At 52.2% G+C, this 19,918-nt stretch overlaps 1 protein-coding gene across 8 annotated transcripts in view; it reads right to left on the minus strand.

Moving 5' to 3' along the window:
• SZT2 (SZT2 subunit of KICSTOR complex) overlaps positions 1-19,918 on the minus strand; it is a 58,746-nt gene that overhangs the window by 18,538 nt on the left and 20,290 nt on the right. For 6 of the 8 annotated variants that reach the window (XM_074906390.1, XM_074906388.1, XM_074906385.1 and 3 more), the window contains 33 exons: positions 19,693-19,771; positions 19,230-19,327; positions 18,806-18,974; positions 18,232-18,346; positions 16,169-16,282; positions 15,503-15,700; positions 15,271-15,383; positions 14,649-14,790; positions 13,953-14,117; positions 13,045-13,249; positions 12,717-12,829; positions 12,005-12,263; positions 10,416-10,581; positions 10,241-10,333; positions 9,976-10,057; positions 9,554-9,835; positions 9,093-9,231; positions 8,721-8,837; positions 8,551-8,614; positions 7,990-8,175; positions 7,581-7,919; positions 7,257-7,446; positions 6,780-6,854; positions 6,428-6,566; positions 6,073-6,193; positions 5,722-5,851; positions 5,455-5,607; positions 5,239-5,341; positions 4,739-4,856; positions 4,396-4,507; positions 3,826-3,944; positions 3,253-3,417; positions 2,603-2,687 (listed from right to left, as the gene is read on the minus strand). In XM_074906390.1, coding sequence (XP_074762491.1) covers positions 2,603-2,687; positions 3,253-3,417; positions 3,826-3,944; positions 4,396-4,507; positions 4,739-4,856; positions 5,239-5,341; positions 5,455-5,607; positions 5,722-5,851; positions 6,073-6,193; positions 6,428-6,566; positions 6,780-6,854; positions 7,257-7,446; positions 7,581-7,919; positions 7,990-8,175; positions 8,551-8,614; positions 8,721-8,837; positions 9,093-9,231; positions 9,554-9,835; positions 9,976-10,057; positions 10,241-10,333; positions 10,416-10,581; positions 12,005-12,263; positions 12,717-12,829; positions 13,045-13,249; positions 13,953-14,117; positions 14,649-14,790; positions 15,271-15,383; positions 15,503-15,700; positions 16,169-16,282; positions 18,232-18,346; positions 18,806-18,974; positions 19,230-19,327; positions 19,693-19,771 — 4,748 coding nt within the window. The remainder of the gene's footprint in view (positions 1-2,602; positions 2,688-3,252; positions 3,418-3,825; positions 3,945-4,395; positions 4,508-4,738; positions 4,857-5,238; positions 5,342-5,454; positions 5,608-5,721; positions 5,852-6,072; positions 6,194-6,427; positions 6,567-6,779; positions 6,855-7,256; positions 7,447-7,580; positions 7,920-7,989; positions 8,176-8,550; positions 8,615-8,720; positions 8,838-9,092; positions 9,232-9,553; positions 9,836-9,975; positions 10,058-10,240; positions 10,334-10,415; positions 10,582-12,004; positions 12,264-12,716; positions 12,830-13,044; positions 13,250-13,952; positions 14,118-14,648; positions 14,791-15,270; positions 15,384-15,502; positions 15,701-16,168; positions 16,283-18,231; positions 18,347-18,805; positions 18,975-19,229; positions 19,328-19,692; positions 19,772-19,918) is intronic. The other 2 variants (XM_074906387.1, XM_074906391.1) reach the window with 2 other exon arrangements.

A 19,918-nucleotide genomic window follows, 5' to 3' on the forward strand; every position in this document is an offset into this window, starting at 1 on the left:
CTTAAGGGACAGAGTACAGAGCCCAGGTACTCTCCAGCAGCCCTCTCCAGACTATGAAGGACCTTGAGTCCCTGCAGAGGAATTCTGTATGCATGACATCTTGCTGCAGATTACAATTACAGCCCCCTCCTCACTGTACACCCTTACAAGATCAGGTGCCTTCCCCACGCACTCCAACCAGCAGGACCAGCGACAAAGCAGGCTGACACCTAGTATTCGCCCAGAGTTGCTGCAGCGTAGAACTCAGGCTCTGCCTGTAGCCTCTCTATGCTGAGCCTTACGCACACACAACAGAACAGTTCAGAAATGCAGAGCAGCAGCACGGTTCTTGCTTCACAGCCCATATGCTGCATTCCCTGGGCCACATAGAAGCAGAAGTCCTGATACAGAACCAGAGTGGAAAGCAGACACCTGTCTGCTTGAAGAAAAGTACAGGAGCTGCCTTGTCTTAGAGGTGCTCTGCAACAGCCTCCAGCATGTCTCTCCCCCATACAGGCACAGGAACAGCCCTTTATCCAGCCAGCAGCAGAGAAGTTCATAATTTCCTAGATATCAAAGGCAGAGAGGACCAGGACTTTACCCAGCCTCATTGCCCTTCAGAGTAGGGCAGGGAGCCTCACACAGGGGCTCTCCCACCTCACACAGCCTCTCGCTGCAGCAGGGCAGCTCTCCAGGATGTAGATGTCTATACAGAGGTATTGAGAGCAGCAAATCTGCCTCACATGACAGTGAACGAGCTCTACCAAGCAGACTTTCGTTTAAACAGTCAAGGGTACAAAAGTCATCTGTCTAACTTGATGGTCAGCCCCAGGCCCTCCAAAATGACAGTGGATGTTCCTGTGGTACTTGTAGACCAAGATGTAGTCAACTCCCCTCTTCCCCTCCTGGATAAATTACCACACTGAGTCCCTTCAGCTTCCCCATCTCTGGCATGTTTCCCTATCACATACATTCCTGTTCCTGTGCTTCAGTGTATCTGAAGTGAGGACATGAGAACAACCAAGCACAATGTCCCACAACCTCCATGTGCTGGGACACGTGCTCCAGAGACAGAGCACCCACGGGTAGTGCTTTCAAGCAGGCCAGGTGAGCAGTCACAGGAGCAGACTCCTTGTTTGCAGGTGCTCCCTGACACAGAGCTGATTTGCCAAGCAAGTGCCAAGCACTCAGCACCCTGCAGCCAGCCGTCTCTCGAGGAAGAGATGATGGCTGCCCCTGTCCCACCGGCAGAAAGACCCGACTCCCCACTGCAGGGCACAAGGCTTCCAGTCTTGTTATAGGAGCACAGAGAAGCTGAAATGCAACCACTAAATCACAGGTAAGAAACAGGCAAGAAACTCAAGACTTGAGCTCTGGGACTATGGGAAGAGGTAACTTAGCACCTTACTGCCTGGTGCACAGGAGTTTGGCTACACAGTCACCCATTGTACTCCACAGAGAGGTGGGGTGCTAGGGAGATGTTATCTCCCATCTGTGAGGAACTCTGAGCCCCCTCTGACCCAGGCTCACTGAATACATATCTAGTGGTGCCCAGCTACTCTAGACCCTTGGTATGCAAAAAAACCCCCAACCCCAGGACAGAGCCACTGGGAGAGTGATGATGCTACACTCTGGAACATGAAACCTCAGCTGAAACATCGTAACTCCTGTCTTCCTCAGGGAGAAGATGCCTGTTTGGACCTGCCAATAAAAAGGGTGCAGGATTTTGGAGTTCTCTGCTTGCAAGCTAACAGGGCAACATACAGACCCTCAGCAGCCGGGGACTGCAGAGCTGCTATCTCAGGGCAGCTGGTTCTGTTTGCTCATTTATTCAGCCAGCAAGAAAGAGGAGGCTCAGCTAAATGGACACACACACAAACACACAGAGGAGTTGGAGCTGAAGCCACAACACAAGGAAAACAAGAACAGCAGGGACCAGAGGGACCAGGGAGCTGCATGGAAAAGGGAACCAGAGTAGTAACTTGGAGCCACAGGTGCTACCTTGGAAGTGGGAGAGTGGAAAGAGGTGCTGCACAAGGTCCGACATGGTACCTACATAACAGAAGAACATTCAGACGGTGCACAAGGGGCACAAGACACACAATGGCCAGGTGATGGACCACATGGCCTGGACAAAACATGACATGGCAGTCTGCTACAAGATGGGCCCTATCCAATCCCTCCTCCAGCAGTTCAGAGAAAAGAGCAAGGACACTGCCCCCACAGCCCATGCTCAGTTACACACAGCATCCAGTTACTCCTCCACAGCAAGGCTTCCGCAACAACTCTCCCTGCTCCCACCCCCAGACCCACTGAGCTGCTGTGCCCCACACTTACTGAGGTCTCTCCAAGTCTTGTTCCACAGCTACTGCAACCTCGAGCTGCTTTCTACAGCAACAGGCCAGGCTTAGCAAGTTGCTCTGTGGGAGGCCTTAGCTTGCTCCACCACACATGCAAGGGCGTACAGTTCCCCCAACACACACCCCACCCACTCTCCAGCCATTGGAGAAACATACTCCCCCAGCACTGGCCCTCCTCAGTCACTCAGAGCTCTACAACATGGGAAGCAGCTCCCCAACACACAGCCTCACACCCTGTTTCAGAAAAGAGCTGAGCAGGATACCTTTTCCACCAGTGCCTTGGCCACCTGGCTTGTTGTACAGATACAGATCCTGGTCAGGTATGCTCCCACTGTGGTTGAAGTAGTGCTAATGAGAGCAACAAAAAAAAGACAGATTAGAGAACTTGTCTTAACCAGCAGCAGAGGCTCATCCCCAGACCTGTAACCAAGTAACCCAGGCCTACTTAAAACACTTGCCAGCACAGCCTTCACCACTGTTGGGCTGAAGGAACCCCTGGAAGTTCTATATAGAATTATATGGCACTACCTATCTGGCCTCGCCCTCTATCCTTGCTATGGTCATGCTGAGGTGGTGGGTAGCTCCTTCCAACCTTTTATTAATCATGGTGTTTCAGTCCTTAGATCTCAGGGATCCATATGAGTGGCCTTCTCCCATGCTCCTGAGAGATGACTGTAAGCATGAGCTTTGTGGTTGCTGCTTTCTGCACCACTGTGAAAAGCAAGGCCTGTGCAGGTCAACCAGGAGCTGCTCAGTCTTGCAAAACTCCTCCAGGCTTCAGTGTTCTGTGTCAGTTCTTCCCTAACACTACAGAGCAGAGCTGGGAACAGAGTGACTGAGCTGCCCCAACAAATGCCCCCAGCAGCAGGTAGAAGCTGGGCAGACTGCTGTCCCAACTCACAGCTCTCCTCACCTTGAAGTGGTGTTCCACGTTGCTGTCCGTGTACTTTGGGGTGTGCAGGAAGATGAGCAGGTTCTGGCGCAGATAGTAGGCCACTGCATGCAGCCAAGGCAGGGCAGAGGGTGGCAGGGCGAACTGCAGGACCTCTGTGGGTGGTGTCCCAGGGGGCTGGATAAACTGCAGAAAAGAAGGCTTTTAAAACTCAGCTGAGACTAGCAGCATGCCCCGGGGTTCTGATACTGATCCAAATTATGCCAGCTGGCTATGCAAAGAGAGAGTGTGATGGTCACAACCTAGACCCATAGACAGCACCTTAAGACAGACAGGGGCAGATATTCCAGGGGTAATCACAGGCAGGCCCTGCCATGCTGCAAACTCCAGCAAAAGGGATCCCCCACCTACCCTGGCACCCACACAGTATGTATCTCAGTGAATGCTAGCCTGAGCAAGCACTGGAGCAGGGAATGGGATGCAGCAAGCTGCCCTGGGCCTTCCCTGCCCTGGGGCAGGAGAGGCTGAGACAGGTAAGAAGTAGGAAAGTGTTATGGGCACTGGGATGAGCAGAGCAGATATCCAGTGAGATACCTCCACATCTGCTGGGGTCAGCTTGCAGTTCCGCACCAGCATCACAGTGATGATGTCCAGGGTGGCCTCATCCAGGCGTCTGCGCAGCACTTTCACCAGCTCATCTGTGATCTCTGGCCCTGAAAAGTAAGCAGAAATACAAGCAGCTTTTTCATCCCATCCAGTAAGAATGACCACAGCCACCCCTCCCTGCCTGTTCAGGATGTACCACCCTCACACTCACTTCTCCCAGGGAACAGATCGTTCCTCACTACCAATTTCTTCAGGTATCTTTTTCTATCCATTCATGACCACAAAAGACTGCTGGTACAGCAGGCAAAGACAAATGCACTCCTGCACAGGGAAAGCTGGCATAAGCCACCTGGTCTGCAGGTTTCATTGTGGGCCATGGATCCCTTCCTCACATTCCCATTCAGACAGAATGAACAGCAGCTCTGGGCTAAGGAAGAACAGCTTGCTCAGGAGGGAGATCCTTTCTCTGCTTTTTAAGCAAAGATGGCAGGGAGAGAGCTCTATTCCTCTGCTTTAGATCAGTACAGTCCATCTGCTGCCAGCTGCTTTAACACTTACCTGCTGGGGCAACACCATGGACCATCAGCTGGATGTGCCTGTCTACCTGTCCCACAGGGCGGGCAGAGTCCACACTACGGCATGAGGCTGACTCCAGAGAGGAACGAGAACCCTGGAGAAGCAAAACCAGCCACATAGAAGCAGTTTCCACATGAATTCTAGATCCATCACTGCCCCGGGCTGTCAGCAAGGTCAGGCAGAATTCACCCACTGCTGCCGCACTCCACACATCTACAATGTAAGTTTTATCCTACATAAAATCCAGGTTGCTGGAACTACTGACTTCCCTCCACTCCTGGGACCAAGAGCACCCACCTCCACTCCCAGAGAACAGCAGACTCACCATTACATCCTCAGTGTAAAGGGGCTCCTGGCTGCGTGTCAGTGCCAGCGAGCGAGATGCTGGACTAAGGATGCTCTCTGCTTCCCAAACCTTCCCACTGTAGGTGGTTTCAGTCAGTCTGAATGCAGGAGAAAGATGTGTCAGCCTTCATTCCCAAGGATGACAGCATCATACCTCCACAGAAGACCCACATCTTCCTTGCTCTCCCCTGTACACTTTCTGGGGATCAGTCCTTACGATATGGAGCTTGTGGAACAATTGCTCTCTGTCTCCCTCAAAAAACTCATCCTTCTCCCTCCCATGTAAAGGCTTAGCACAGGGAGAGCAGGAGGGGCTTGGTTTGATGCAACTCTGACTCACTGGAAATCAGACACTTGCTGCTTGGATCACAGCAGGGTCCCTGAGGCTGGGCAGACACTTTCTTTCCCAAGGAGCTCTCAGTCTGGTGTAATGCATGTGGCAGGGCAGGGTCAGGCCAACAAGTCATGTTGGCTTCTTACCGGAGGTAGAAAACAGATTTAGTGGCACGTTCCTGGTAGACAAACATATTCTTCCTGTTCACCACAGAGAAGGCGTTGAGCACCGAGCGAAGCGCCTGGATAGCTGTGGGCAACGTGGGATGTTAGCTATCCCACATACCCTTCTAAGGAGTGTCAATCCAGCCAGAAGCCAGACTTTTGACACGCAAAACGAGAGGGAACCTGGGCTGTACACACCTCTCGAGACCCCCATGTTGGGGCCCATCTTGAGGCGTGAATGCACGTGGATGAGTGTGCTCCACACAACATCACAAGCAAAGTGCCCTGGCATGAACTGCATGGTGGCAGCCAGGTAGTCCCGGGGCTGGTAGCTCTCCTCTACAGAGTAATCTACAAGAACATAGGACATAGCTGGGGCCGTAGCATGGAACTCACTGCCTTTTTAGTCGCTCATGGGCAGGCAGAAGCACTGCTGCCGAGGCATGGCCAAGGGAGTGTTCATACCGTCTGTGGGCATGACGCGCTGCCTGTATGAAGTATAGGGCGTCTCACTCTTCCAGATGTCCTCCTCGCTTTCTGCCACCAGTAATGAGTTGCATATGTGGCTGTCATGCAGGTCCTGCAGCAGCAAGCGCTGCAAAGGATGAGAAAAGATTGGTTCTGTTGCTTGCACAGCCCAAAGAAGACAGCAAGGAGAAGGGCTTAGGGCCAGACTGAGTCCCTTTTCCTTTGCTGAACTGGCTTCCCAGGCCCTGCTCTGAGCTGGGCCCAGATCAGACAACCTCCAGAGGTCTCTTCTCATCTAAGCCATCTCATGACTGGCAGCTCTGTCCCTGCCCTCTGCAGATTTGTTACCTGGTTGACAACCCTGCAGATTTCACTGATCTTCTTCACCACCACCTGGTTGAGACTCTGGCACTCCCCTGGCTGCTCCTCTTCTGTCTCTGCTGACGCTGCCTTCTCCACACTCAGGCTGCTTTACAGGGAAGGAGAAACAGGGGTCAGCAGGGCACCTGGATAGTGCCTGTCCCTGTGCACTGGAAGCAGGAACACAGTGGGGAAGGATGGCACCTTCCCTTCACGGAACACCAGTCTAGCCCTGCAGCTCCCCACCCACACTTGGCAGAAGGGAGACCCTGTCCAGAGATGAGTGAGTGGCAATAAGATCCTGGTACAGAGAAGCAGTGGCCAGACAAGGGACCCTCCTTACCGTGTGTGGTAATAGACCTCCACTCGGTCCTGCTGGATTTTTATGATGAGCCAGAAGTCCGGCATGAGGGGACACCTGGGTTCCTGGTCGCTCATTAGCGCCTCCTCGTACTCGGAGTCACTGCTTCCCCCATCATAACCTGCAATATACCCTCACTTCAGTCCCAGGGCTGGCAAGCCAGCCTCCTCCCTGGGCACAGCCAGCTCTGGGAGATCAGAGCCACTCACGAGCCCTCTCAGGGCTTAGGTGTCACTCCAGCTCAGGCTCACAGTCCTCCCACACCCCTGCACCACTATGTCCCTGCCAGCATCTGGCTGCAGGCTGTGGGTCACCCCTGCCCCAGCAGACTCACCCAGGTGGTCGGAGTCCATGCTGCCCTGGCTCGACACCAGGCTCTGCACGCGGCTGGGACGCTGCTTGCTGGAGCCTGCAAAGAGAAGAGGAGTTTGATCATGAAAGCACTTGCACGTGGGATGTATGAATGGCCTTAACTAGAGAAACATCACACCACAGGACAACCTGGCAGTGCTGGCCAGGGGGAGGTGGTGCTGAGGAACAAGGCTCTTGCAGCCATTACTGGAATCACCAGGAATTTCATGTCACTAGGAATATCAGTGCAGCAGCACAGCCCAGTACCCTGGGTAGTGTCAAGCAGTGAATTGCCAGCACCCTGGCAAGGAAGAAACCAAGAGTCCTGGGTACCAATTCTGGTGTTTAGGGACTGGAACAGGAGTAGCAGTCATATTTTGTATGCCATGACCAGAACTAGGCTCTTCCTTTAAAAGTTCCCAAGGCTGAGGTACATCCTGCCCACATTCGCAGCTCCTACCTTCCCTGCCCTGCGTTACGGAGTCAGCCAGGCTTGCTGCAGATGGTGTCACCAATGGTGATTTCTCGCTGTTGCCTTTTTCAGAGGACGAGGATGGCAGTGACTGTATGGTTGTCTCTGGAGCTGCCTCCTCCAGGGAGTCGTGGCCAGCTGCTCTGCTTTGCTCAAGGCTCAGTGCTTCTCCTGGGACCTGCACACAAGCCAAGGTTGCAAAAATGACCAGAAAAACAGGCACTGAGGAGTCCCATCATCCTCCTGCATCCTTCTACCTTCTGTTACCAGAGTGTCCCACACCATCCCACCAAGTCTACCTCAGTGTCTCACCTCATCCTGAGTGTGGCTGCCCCCACCTACGGGGTTTCCTGTGTCTGGCACAACACGTGTCTCACTCTCTGGCCACCCCCAGAGACCCCGGGCTTCTTCTGGGAGGACACAACTTGCGTGGTGTAGCTCAGAGCCCTCTGTCTCTGCTTCACTGCTCCCCTCCTGGCCTGCCTGGCCCAGGGCTGTCCTGGTGCCCCCTCCAGCTGGCTGCTGCAAGCCAGGTGTCCCTGAAGGGTTTGGAGCTGCTCGCCTGGAGTGCAGGCGGCTGATGGAGATGTAGTGGTAGTCACTGCCTTCTGCATTAAGCATGTAGCCCGGCAGAGCCATTCTTCTGAACTCCTGCAATACAGGGAAGAATAAGCATCCCAACAGCTAAGTGTATGATGCTGCCTCAGGGCTTTCTCTTTACCTCCTTGAACTTCTCCAGAGAGTGCTCAGGTCCAAAGACAAACTGGAGTAGCACCACCTCACTGTGGCAGCTGGGCCGCCCCTTGGAGTTGTAGATGTGGGTGGCCACCCGGTGCAGGATAGAGGTGCTGATGACCTGTGAGTGGCGCAGCGCAGACACAATCTCATCATCCAAGAGCCAGCGAATCTGAGCAAAGACAAAGAGCAAGACTTAGGGGACCTGCATTTGCAAGGATGCCCTAGTTCTGATCCAAGTCCCAACAGGATGAGGGCAGCCCCTCTCATCACCCACATCCCTGATCTTCTGAATGTACCTAAGAAAAGATCTTTGGAAGAGATCTCTGCCTTGTCCCACCTCAACTCCAGTAAGAGTTTTGTCCGGGTAATCCCACACTTCTGGGGGGCACAAGGCCCATGGTCTGTGTGATACCAGCAAGGCTCAACAGCCAGTTCAGTTGACTGAGGTTGCAGCTTGGAGCAGGCTAGAAAGTGTGGAACAGCAGCTGTGCGCTGTGGCCACATTGCTCCAGCTGGAAGCAACAAGTAGGCAAGGCTGGCTCACCTCATTCATAGTGGCTTCAATGGCCTGCCTGTGCACTCCAGGGAGGTTGGAAAGCGCAGGGTGCCTAGGAGAGAGGAGAAGAATCAACCAATCAGTCATTCTCATTCATGCGCAGATCCTAGGCAGCAAAAGGAACCCATGAGGGGCTTACTACACCTGCAGTGCCATACCTCTCATCTCCTGTGGATGGGAGCCGTTCCAAGTTGTGCATGATATCCTCATCTGAGCGGAAAGAGGATGGCTGCCCCGGAGAGCGTGTGAAGGACACGCTGCTCTCTGAGGTGCATCTGTCACAGGAGAGAGAGCAGGCTGAGCATCAGCTTTTGAGCCAGAGAGGATAAACAGACACAGGCTCCAGAGCAGGGAAAAGGGACCTCTAGAGAAGGTGAGCCTATCCTGGAAAAACTGTAGCCATCTTAGGGCTGTGGCAGGCTCTATGAAAAGCAGAATCTCAAGTCTCAGCACATGGAGCGGAGCTGAGACTGTCTGGCTGGGAAGCACAGGCAGAATGTGGGTGAGTGACTGGGCCTCTTTCCACCTACCTGTTGTGGAGAATGTCTGCATTCACAACTTCTATCTCCAGGGGCAGCGTCAGCACAAAGATGTCCAGGGTCACACAGAGGTCCCCCAAGTCAATGGTGTTCAAGCCCTGGCAGCTTTCCAGGCAGCCCAGAACTTCCCCTGAGGAGAAATCACAGATGAAGGGAATCAAGCTCTGCTTACACACATACACAGCAAGTACAGAGACTGCAAGAGGTGTCTGTCCCACACACTTGGACAGGCTCAAGAAGACCACCATCCTCCATGATCCTTTCAACCTTCCATGACCAATCCCACAGCAAGTGGGAGACCTGGTGAAAAAGCCCTTGTCTGATGCTAGGAGACCCAGCCCACAGGAACTGCTGTTTAGGACACAGTATGTTTGTTCCAGGGGCTGCTCACCCAGCAGGGACCTGACAGAAGCCCTGCTGCCCTTTAATCCCACAGCAAGGCTTACTCTTACCTAGACAAGTTGGCAGGGACTGCACAGGCATGGAGCTATGCTGGCTACGCAGCTTCACTGAGCAGGTAAGGTGCACAAAGAGTGGGGGCATCTCCTGCTCCAGGAACTCCTGCTCATTGAGCGAGTCCCCTCCCAGCACGCTGAAGGAGTCATCATCCTGGTTCACCGTGTTGGAGTCCGAGAGGGAATCTGTGTCTGGGAACTCATGCTCCAGCTTCTCACGGTACTCCACCTCCAGCTCTGGGTCACTCTCTGTGGCAATGCAGCACCCAGACACAGTTCCTGTTGATACAGGTTCACTGTTAGCAAACCAGGCCCATGTCCTCAGAAACCACACCAGACACAGCCAAGCTCTCTGAAAGGCACCACCACAGTGAGACTACAGACATTTTCTTCTGCAGGACAGAGCAAACAAATTTTACCTTCTTCAGCTGCCAGTTCTGCCTCTGACCCCTCCATGTCCTCACTGCCTTTCCTGTCTGCCTGATCCCGAGATGCCTCTTCCTGAGATGGAGAGAGGAAGGGCAGATACTAGAACAATGGTAGGCAGTGAAACAGGCTGTTCATGGGTCCCCCAGAGGCTTAGTCTACCCGTGGGTCTGCCAGCCCCAAATCCACGTCTGACACCAAGCCAAGCTACTTCCCTCCACAAGAACTAAGTGCCTGCCAAGGCAGCACCATGCCTACCTCCTTCTTAGCTGATGGCGGGCAATAGAAGAAATAGTGAGGATTTGATGGCACTGGCTTGAAATGTAAACTTCCAATTTCCAGAAATTTTTCCTAAAAGAGAAATCCCAAACATGAAGCAAACATTCCACTCTACCCTTCTGTGGGAGCCAAGCCGAGCTTCCATGTTGCTCACCTGGATAATTTTATGCAAGTCAGGGTGTGCCTGGCAGGGCTGTCCAATTTCCAGCAGCGAGAGGGGAAACTCTGAACAGCAGCTGGTGCCCATACTGCTCTTTGGCTCCTCTGTGGGGCTGGCAATGTTATGGGAGTCCTGCTCGCTGTAGTCCTCCATTTCCGCACTGACAGGATTACGGACGGGTCAGACAGGCAAATCCAGAAATGAGGTTAGTTATATGCAACATCTATCCTGCAAGCATCCCACTTCACAGCACCCTACACCTCAACTGTATAAACACGATGTGACTTACATAGCCCCCACCCCTACAGCCCCAGAAACTCTCCTGCCACCTACTAATACCAGTAAGTGCCCAGGCTGCCTGAAGCCAGACCAGAGGTAGTTTAACCACACTGATCCCATGGCCAGGTACCCTACACCACGCTACACATGCTCTCTAGGAAACAGAGACATGTGGCTGAGTATAGGGACAGACCTGGAGCAATTTGAACTACCAACACCCAGTTCAGGGCACCTCACAGCAAATACCACCATGCCAGCACCCCTTGTGTCTTTGCACAGAGCAGAGTGCACAGCTCAGGCCCACACTCACTCAGCAGCTCCATGACAGAATCAGTCCCTAAAACTCAGAAAAAGCAGCCTAGGGAGTGGGATGTTGGTTGGTCAAAGCACTCCCCAGGTACTTGAACTAGTAATATAGATGGCAGATCTAGGTGTAATGTATCACAAGCTGTACATGTTTATACAAACTGCATTGGGATAGGTGACTTGTAATACCTTATAAACAGAAAAAAGTTCCCACAGTTTTTATGGAGAATTAGCACTTGAAGTCACCTGACTTTCCAAACACTAAGCGTTCTTCAAAACCACAGCCTCATCTCAATGACTTACAGTATAAGAAGAAACAGGATTGGGGATTCCCAACAAATGCTAGTGAATTCACACGGAGAATAATGAGAACCGTCATGTGAAAACAGAGGACAAAGGACCTAAAGAAGGTGTTTTTTCAACAGACACTAAGGCACAGTAGAGTACTTTTTCCCCTCCTTAAGTTTCCGGAGGCAATAAAAACCTCAAATACCCTAAGGAACAAAAGCACAGAAGTTTAGCACCAAGCATATTCCAATTCTGCCTTGATATTTCTCTTGTGAATTTTTTTCCAGTGTTTTAATTAAACAAAAATCACACTTCATTCATTAAAAAAAGATGACAAACCTGTCATTTTCACCAGAGTCAATAGCAAACTCAAATGAGTCAAGCAGCAGGAGACGCATAATTTCTCCAGAAACAAGTCTGAGAGTTACTTGCAGACAAACTGCCCTCCAGCTCAAGCCAGATGGGACAGTAATGAGCTAAGACTACAAGAGAAAGTGAAAGGATGGATGTCACCAGAGATTACAAAAAGAGAAGGTCCTGGTAGACACCATACCAGGTGGGTATCCCACTGGAAATATAGGTAACACCCACTGTTATTATATGTGGCTCTGTTAGACTCTGTCCTTCTAGCAGGCAGTAGAAGATGCTTGAAGAAAGATCTGTGCTGGCCCAATACTAAGAACAGAACCAAGACCAAGGTGGGCCCCTACCTTGATTCAGAGACCAAGACACCCCGTTCCCTAGAGCTCTGCTCCTCTTCCTGCTCTATGCTGCCCACTTGGAAACTGGCTGTCTTGGAGTGTGTACGGAAATGCTGGTGGCTCTCTCGGAATGAGCGGACATGGCTGCACACCGTCAGCAGAAAGTTTGTGATATCAATCTCTTGGAGCAGCTCCTCACAGTAATCCATGGCTGTAAGTAGGTCCTGGGAGCTGATGCTGTGTGACTGCTGAAGGCTCTTGAACAGCCCTATAGACCAAACACAGTGCTTGAGCGCCCCACCGCAAGGATGCAAGGCTGTGGGAGTTAGGCAATAGCCACATACAGATTTTCACTAACAGAGAGTTGCAGTCAGCACAGGTGCTGGGAGACAAGACTCAGCCAGGGTGCCTAACACTACATGTTAGCCTAGGCTTGTGCCATGACAGAGTGCCCATGGGATCTGCCACCCTGAAGGTGAGAGGAGAAAGTCAAAGAAGGGACCTGCCTCCACAGCACTCCACAGGCTCAGAACAGCCTATGCAAGGCCCATAGGGAATGCACAGAGGCATCTTTAAATCCCTTCTGGTGGGAGATTAGTCCCACAGCTCCCCCCTTTTGCTTGGTGTAAGATCAGAAGAAAAATGAGACAGTGCTTTCTTAAACTCAGATCCAGGGTCCAGCCCCAACCCCGCCTCAGCTCCCCATTGCGCTGCTCCTCACCTTTCACGTAGCACTGGTGGGAGTGCTCCTGCAGCAGCGTGCAGTAACTCACCAACTCCTTATGCTTGTGGTCTAGCCAAGCAGTAGTAGGAGGACGTTCCAGAGACTGGGACCTGGAAAAGAGGAACCACAGCCTTCAGCACCAGTGAAGCTCGTTTTAGACTATAGATGGTTCTGGCAGCAGTAAAACGGGGCCCTAGGGCATGCACAGGCAGTGGCTGCTGTAAGGCAGAGAGGCTAAACCAAGAGAAACGCAGGGCTAGAGCCAGCCTCTTGTCAAGGAAGCTCCTCTGTTTCCTGTCTAGGAATCAAGTATGGTTGATGTTACCTGAAAAAGATGTCCCGGGGAGGACGGTGTGCCCGTGGGCTGACAAGCTGCTCTCGTAACAACTCCAAAGAGCAGCTATAGATGTAAATGGGGCAGCGAAATCGGCGGCACTCGCCTAGCTCAGATTGCGAGTTCTGGCGACAGAAGGAGATATGCACATCTCTCCGGGAGGGGCCACCCTGTTCTCCAGCATCATGGCTCACTTCTGCAAAAGAAACAGTCCTGAGATAAAGGCTTTCAATGGGCTCCTCACTCCTGGCCTGAGAGGTGACAGCCCTCACAGCTGCATCCACAAGTAAGTACTGGTTTTACAAGCTTCTTGCCACTCAAACCCCAGGGGTCATTCTCCTCAAGAGACCCAGCACCCAAGCACTCAGCCCAGTGCTTTGCTTTGCTATACTGGTCCCCTTCTTGGGCAGCTCTAACCATCCATCAGCACCTCCTGCAGCAGTAAAAGCTGCCATCCCCATTGCAGGCCTCGCTGACCAGGTGCTGTGCAACCAGTTCCCACATACCTCAAGACACTACCTGTGCTTCTCTCTTAAGACGCGTTGCAGGTAGTGCCAGTCTGGGTCACAGGACAAGACTCACTCACTTTCCAGTGTAGCCCAGTACTGCCATTCCTAGTAGCCTCTATCTACCTGCAACCTCGTTGTCCACAGGGACCCAGCCTCGGGCCATGGGCACTCAGCTCATGTTACACTCTCTCACCTCCCATGAACATCATGAAAGCTGGCTGAGGCTTCACTGTGCCCCTTGTCCCGACCCTGACTGCTGACTCCCAGGCAGGAGCTGACAGCCTGAAGCAGTCTGTTATTCCTACTGCTTCAATCTGCCCAGTAGTGCGCTTGGGAATAGCAAGAATATTTCCCTAATACTTTAGCAAAGTGCTATCTTGAGGGCAGTACCATGGGCTGGTGTTATGCTGAGGGTAGGCAATGGCACTGCAGCATCTCCTTCTTCACCCTCAGTCCTGACTTGCTCTGCACAGACGGGTCCCAGGGTATCCTCTCCAGACCGACTTTCATCTTTCAGAGGTTTGTCCAACCCACAAGCCACCAGCTTCTGTACATCTGGAAGAAAACAAAATAAAATCATCCTCTGTTCAGTGAGAGAGGTTTAACCCCTCCATCTACATTCCCAAGAGGGCAGATATTCCTGCTACTACTTTGTGTGTGGGAACAGCTCCAAAGAGTACCTCCAGCTGAGCCTAGCAGCTTAGTGGAAGCCAGACTAGTGCCAATGCCCAGAAGCAGGGACTCTCCCAGACCATCCCATTAGCAGTCTCCTTACTCCATTCAGTAACAACCTCAAGGGCTGTACTGGGAAAACAGCCCAATGGTTGCAGCCAGTAAATGACTTGAAGCCACATCCCCTGCCTGAAAACAGTATGTGGGCAACACCATGTCCAAGGAGAGAATAGCAAGACATTCAGCACTGTGAACTGATCTATGCCAGGCCATATGGTGCAAAAAGACTGGGTCTAGACTCCATTGTTCCAATTGTCTCTTCATCCTGCCAGAACCAATTCTGCTTCTGCTGTTTTCCTGAGGAGGTGCTTGGGATGGCTGCCTCCTTGCCCTCCCCACAAGAGGTGGTCTCACCTGAGAAGGTGGCTGGCAGGAAGGTCAGGAACACATGCTGCGGGTTGACCAGCTTGGCATAGCATCGCCACTGTGGGGGAAAGGGCCCCGTGGTGTCACTCAGGGTCACGTCATCTTCAGGCAACTCTGTGTTGCCGAGGCTCTGACGAAAGAGCAGAAGCTGGATAAGCTCACAGCACATGGCACAGGCATGAGGCAGGTAGCAACCACACGGAGCAAGTTCCTCCATGACTGCTGGTCAGCACAGTGCTGAAATCACCCTGGCCACCCCTTGCACCATTCACAGAGCAGCCTGGCTCCCGGAAACACAGTATAAACAGCCAGGAAATGCTTAGTCAGCCTTGCTGGGGCCAGTTCTGACCTGCAGGCAGTGACTACCCATGGGTTCTGAGTAATCTGCAGCACAGCATCAGTGATGCTGTAACAGGCTAGATCCATGGCAAGTGCAACTATCCACACGCCTAACAGATTCCTGCTTGACTTCAGCCACAGGCTACAGCTAAACTGCTGACAAGCATGGGGAAAACACCAGCCTTTCAATCTATTCTCAACTCTTCTACTAAGTCTCCTGCTGTTCACCAGCCTTGCCTTCAGAGGGGGCTCAGGAGAGGGACAGCAGTACCTGCAGAGTACTTGTGGAGCCAGTCATATCCCTGGTGCCATTGCTGCCAACAAGATGATAGGATGCAGAAGCATCCTGCTGCTCCAGAGTCCCAGAGGCTTTCAGGGTTTCTTCTGAAATGGAGCACAGAGAAACCAGCCTGAGAAACACCAGTTGAGGAAGAGACTTGAAAGCAAAGCTCCTGAAACACCCCAGCTCCTGGTATCACTGCTGCCATGCTTCTGGCCCTTACCTCTGATCACAGGGAGTGTGAAGGGGGGTTGATGGCCATCACGATCCCGTTGCAGAACCTGCTCCATGAAAGCCACGTGATCAGCATCAGACATAGGGATCTCCCGGTCACTGAGGTCGTGCTGCAGGCAGCCATGGAAGAGGTTTAGTAGCATTTCATTGGGCACAAACGAAGAGTCCTTGGTCACCTCCTCATTCTCTGCTCCAAAACAGAACCACGGCAGCTTCAGAGACAGCATCTCCACAGCCACCACCTGCCCAGGCCCCCAAGAGACAGCCCTTTGCAAAGTAATACTTCCACACAGCCAAGAGTTCTCCCCAGCACCTCTGCAAGGCTGACCTGAAGGGTGTTGAAGTAGCTGCCCTGCACTGACTCACCCTGCTTCTGTAACTGTTCTGGAGATATTTGGGGCTAAAGACAAGAAACCACTACCACAGAGCAACCATCTAGGTTTAACATTTTCAAAAGCAACTCTTCCAAAGCTCTCATCCCAAGACAGACATACCTGGACAGCCCTAGGGCTGCAGAGAGGGGATGAACAGCACAAAGCTACTGAAAGAGTCATGGCAGCTCTCACCCAATGCTGCCCAAGGAGACAAGCACAGAGCAGGGTGTCCATAGCCATGGAAGAGGACAAGAGGAGGCAGGTGGTGAAGAGGCACTTACCTTTTGCCAGCATTAGGAAGAACATTTCAACCTGCTGGCACCTGGGCAACAGCTTCATTAAGTTAAACTGGAATGGAATCTCATGCACTCGAAAACCAGCCCCCATGTCTGGATCTGCAACAAGAATTGGGAATGTAGCATGCCTGTGGGCACCACATAGGCCTGCCTCCCAGGCCACCTCCATGTGCACAGTGCCAGTCCTAAACACAGTGCAGGTAGCACAAGTGAAGATACAACACTGCCCCAACTCCCTCTGCTTCGGAGGGCAGAGTGATACAAAGAATGAATGTGAGGAAAGGGCAAAGCCTGACAGAGGCTGCAGGTTGTGAGCTATCTACAGAGAGGTACCTCATACAAGGAGGGACAGGGAGCCACCACAAGGCCTTGCAGAGCTCAGGCTCAGAGCTACCAGGGGATAAAAACTGAACACCAGTGTTGCAGGTAACACTGCTGGAAAGCAAAGACCATGCTGGGAGCCAGAGGCAGCCTGAATTTCCAGTATAGTTAGAGAGAAAGAACCTATGCTCTTGGGAGAGATCTCCCATCTGTCAGGCTCTGCACATTCCTGCAGGCATTTCCTGTCCTCTTCCTCAGGAAGAAGTGTCTGCCCTCCAGGCCCTGAGCTTTCCTGGCCCTCTTCCTCCTCCCACAAGGCCAGTGATATCAGGTCGCTCAAAGCCCCGTCCAACCTGGCCTTGAACACTCCCAGGGAGGGGGCAGCCACAGCTTCCCTGGGCAACCTCATCCAGTGTCTCACCACCGTCACAGTAAAGAATTTCCTCCTTATTATATCTAATCCAAATTTACCCTCTCTCAGTTTAAAACCATTACCCCTCATCTTATCCCTGTACTCCATGATAAAGTGTCCCTCCCCATCTTTCCTGTGGCCCCCTTTAAGTACTGGAAGGCCACCGTAAGGTCTGCCTCTGGAGCCTTCTCTTCTCCAGGCTGAACCCCAACTCTCTCAGCCTGTCCTCACAGGGAGGTGCTCCAGCCCCCTGATCATCTTCGTGGCCTCCTCTGGACTCATTCCAACAGGTCCGTGTCCTTCTTATGTTGGGGGCCCCAAAGCTGGACACAGCACTGCAGGTGGGGTCTCACAAGAGTGGAGTGTGAGAATCCCCTCCCTTGACCTGCTGGTCATACTTCTTTTGATACAGCCCAGGGTATGGTTGGCATTCTGGGCTACAAGTGCACATTGCTGGGTCATATGATCCAAGAGGGTTCCCTCAGGTCCTGTCCTCAGACTTTGGGATGATCTTGGCTCCCTCAAACCCACTCAGTATCTGCTGTGTTATTCACTGCAAGGCAAGCAAACAAAAGATCTAGGATGGGATGAACTAGTGAGAAGAAAGCAAAAATAGTGAGGTTCTGGAACTGATTGACTGACAAGGGTGAACTCTCCTGGAACATACTCCTCGAGTTCTCAGTGAACTTTGTTATTCATGTCAGATCAGATACCCAATTCTGAAGGAAGAGAACAGACCAGAGCTCCTAAGGTCCCCTTCCCCATCTTTGTGGGCTAATGGAACATTCACAGAGTGTCCAGAGATAAACAGGACCACCAGAAAGCAAGCGTCCCACAAACTGCTCTGGAAACTACATCTTGTAACCAAGAACAGAGGAGCTCATCCTTCACATCATTTACAACCTTCTGTACAACCCTCTGCCCAGGCATACCCTGACCAACACTATACAGGTGAGCTCATCTTCTATCTGCTCCAGAAGCCAGCCCCTCTCACAGAACTACAGAATGGTTGAGGTTGGAAAGGACCTCTGCATGTCGTCTGGTCCAACCCCCCTGCTTAAGCAAGGTCACCTAGTCACCTCTCCAGCCAGGGCAGAAAGCCTCAATGCTTTTTTGGCTTTCCCAGGATGAAGCCATTTCTCTGGCAGCTTAGCACAAGTGCAAGAAAGAGACCCACAGCCATCAAGAAAGTCTAGAAAATCAGTGGCAAAATACCTGTTCCGCCTTCCAGAAACCTCTAACAGGCCCTGAGACATTCAGGGCCTAGCTGCCTCTTGCTCCATCAAACCTGCTAGGACGTATATGCTGGACTCACCTTCAGTAGCTTTGCTGTCTGAAGGAGGGCAGACCCACTCCTTGTTCTGGCACAACTGGCTGATGTACTCAAAGGTCAGCATGGTGGCAATGCACGCAAGGTCCCGGGGATAGAGCTGCAATAATCAGTCAAGGCTCAGCTGTATGCAGCAGGATTATTACCCCCACATGCAGAAGAAAACAGTCTAAAAGCAAGGAGAAGAAACACCCATAATCCCATCCCCTGAGTTGCTCTATTCTTACTCATTGCTCCCTCCTCCTCCACCAGCCCTTTAGTCTCTTTTTGCCTTGTTCAGAAGGTGCATTGGCAGTACTGCCTGCAATCCCTGCTCTGGGCCAGCTCACTCCCCTCCAACGGGATGGCTCTCGACAAAGTAATTGGTATATTCCCACCTATTCCAGAGACCTTTTATGTTGAGTAGCCCAGTTCCTCTTTTAGAAATCTCAAGCTCTTTTGTTAAGCATACCCATCTCTTCTGGCCCTCAATAATTCCCCTGTAGTGTTGTGGTGCACTTGCAATAAAACCTTCTCCCTCCACAAAAGAGACCATGCCCCTACCCCTTCAGGCACTCACTGCTTTAGGTATTTTCTGGTAGGGCAAGCCATGGAGGTGCTTCCAGTTCTCAGCAGTACTGTGGACATGGCCACTCTGTGGCTCTACCCAGCACTCAGTGACCAGGTTCAGTTCTGTATCCACCTCAATGGCTTCTACCTCTGTATCATTGTCATCATCTGTGGAAAAGCTGGAGGAAAGACATAAGGCAAGTCCTGCAAGATGACACAGATCCAGCAGCCCACTGCAGCTCCTCTCAGTGAAAGCAGCCACATAAACCCTGGGTTTGCAGACAAAGCCCCATCTAACTGGTGAGCAATCTGACAGTTGGTTGTCTGGACTAGATGATGGGGTTCCCATCACCTCCCCATACTGCCCACAAAGAGCAAGTGTGGAGCCATGAGTTCACTGCCAGCCCTGCCTGGGAGCAGGACAACAGCCTCACCTGTCCTTGGTGGAGGTGGAGTGGGGCGGGAAGAGGAGGTACTGGACGACACAGGTGTGCTTCTCCCTGCCACTGCTGCTCTCATTTGAGCCATCAATCTGGAGGGGAGACACTGCATGAGACTGGGCAGCAGCAACAGCCCACACCTACCCAGTGCTGCACCTACGCAACACAGCCCCACCGCCCAGCTCCACTAGCAGTGGTGGAGAGGAGAAGCCTGTCGCAGCCTCAAGAACTCTTCCAGCACAGCACATTTCTACCAGAAAAGCAAGTTTCCAACTATAGATGAAGACACCAAAATGCCCAACCCACAAGCTGCTTTACTTCAGGGGAGGAGGCAGGTCTTTCTGTACATGTCAAGGGGGTGTGCTAGAAGGAGATGGCAAATCCCATCACCAGAAGGTGAACCCACCTCAGAAGCAGCAAAGAAGTACTGCGTCGACACTGCAGCACCCAAGCTCACCTTTATGGGCAGCTCCAGCACCATATTGATAATTCCATCCCCGCTGGATGCAAAGTGGAAACCCTCTGACAGACGGACCCTGGCAACAGAGAGGCAGTCAGACGTGGAAGATTTCTCTACCTATACTGCAAGCCTTAAATACAGGAATGATTGTACCCTTCACCCCATAACACCTTCCTTCCCAAGACGGAGCTACACAAAGAAAACAGGGAGATGTGACACTTTG

Source organism: Athene noctua, chromosome 5 (assembly GCF_965140245.1).
Source record: "Athene noctua chromosome 5, bAthNoc1.hap1.1, whole genome shotgun sequence".
NCBI lineage: Eukaryota > Metazoa > Chordata > Aves > Strigiformes > Strigidae > Athene > Athene noctua.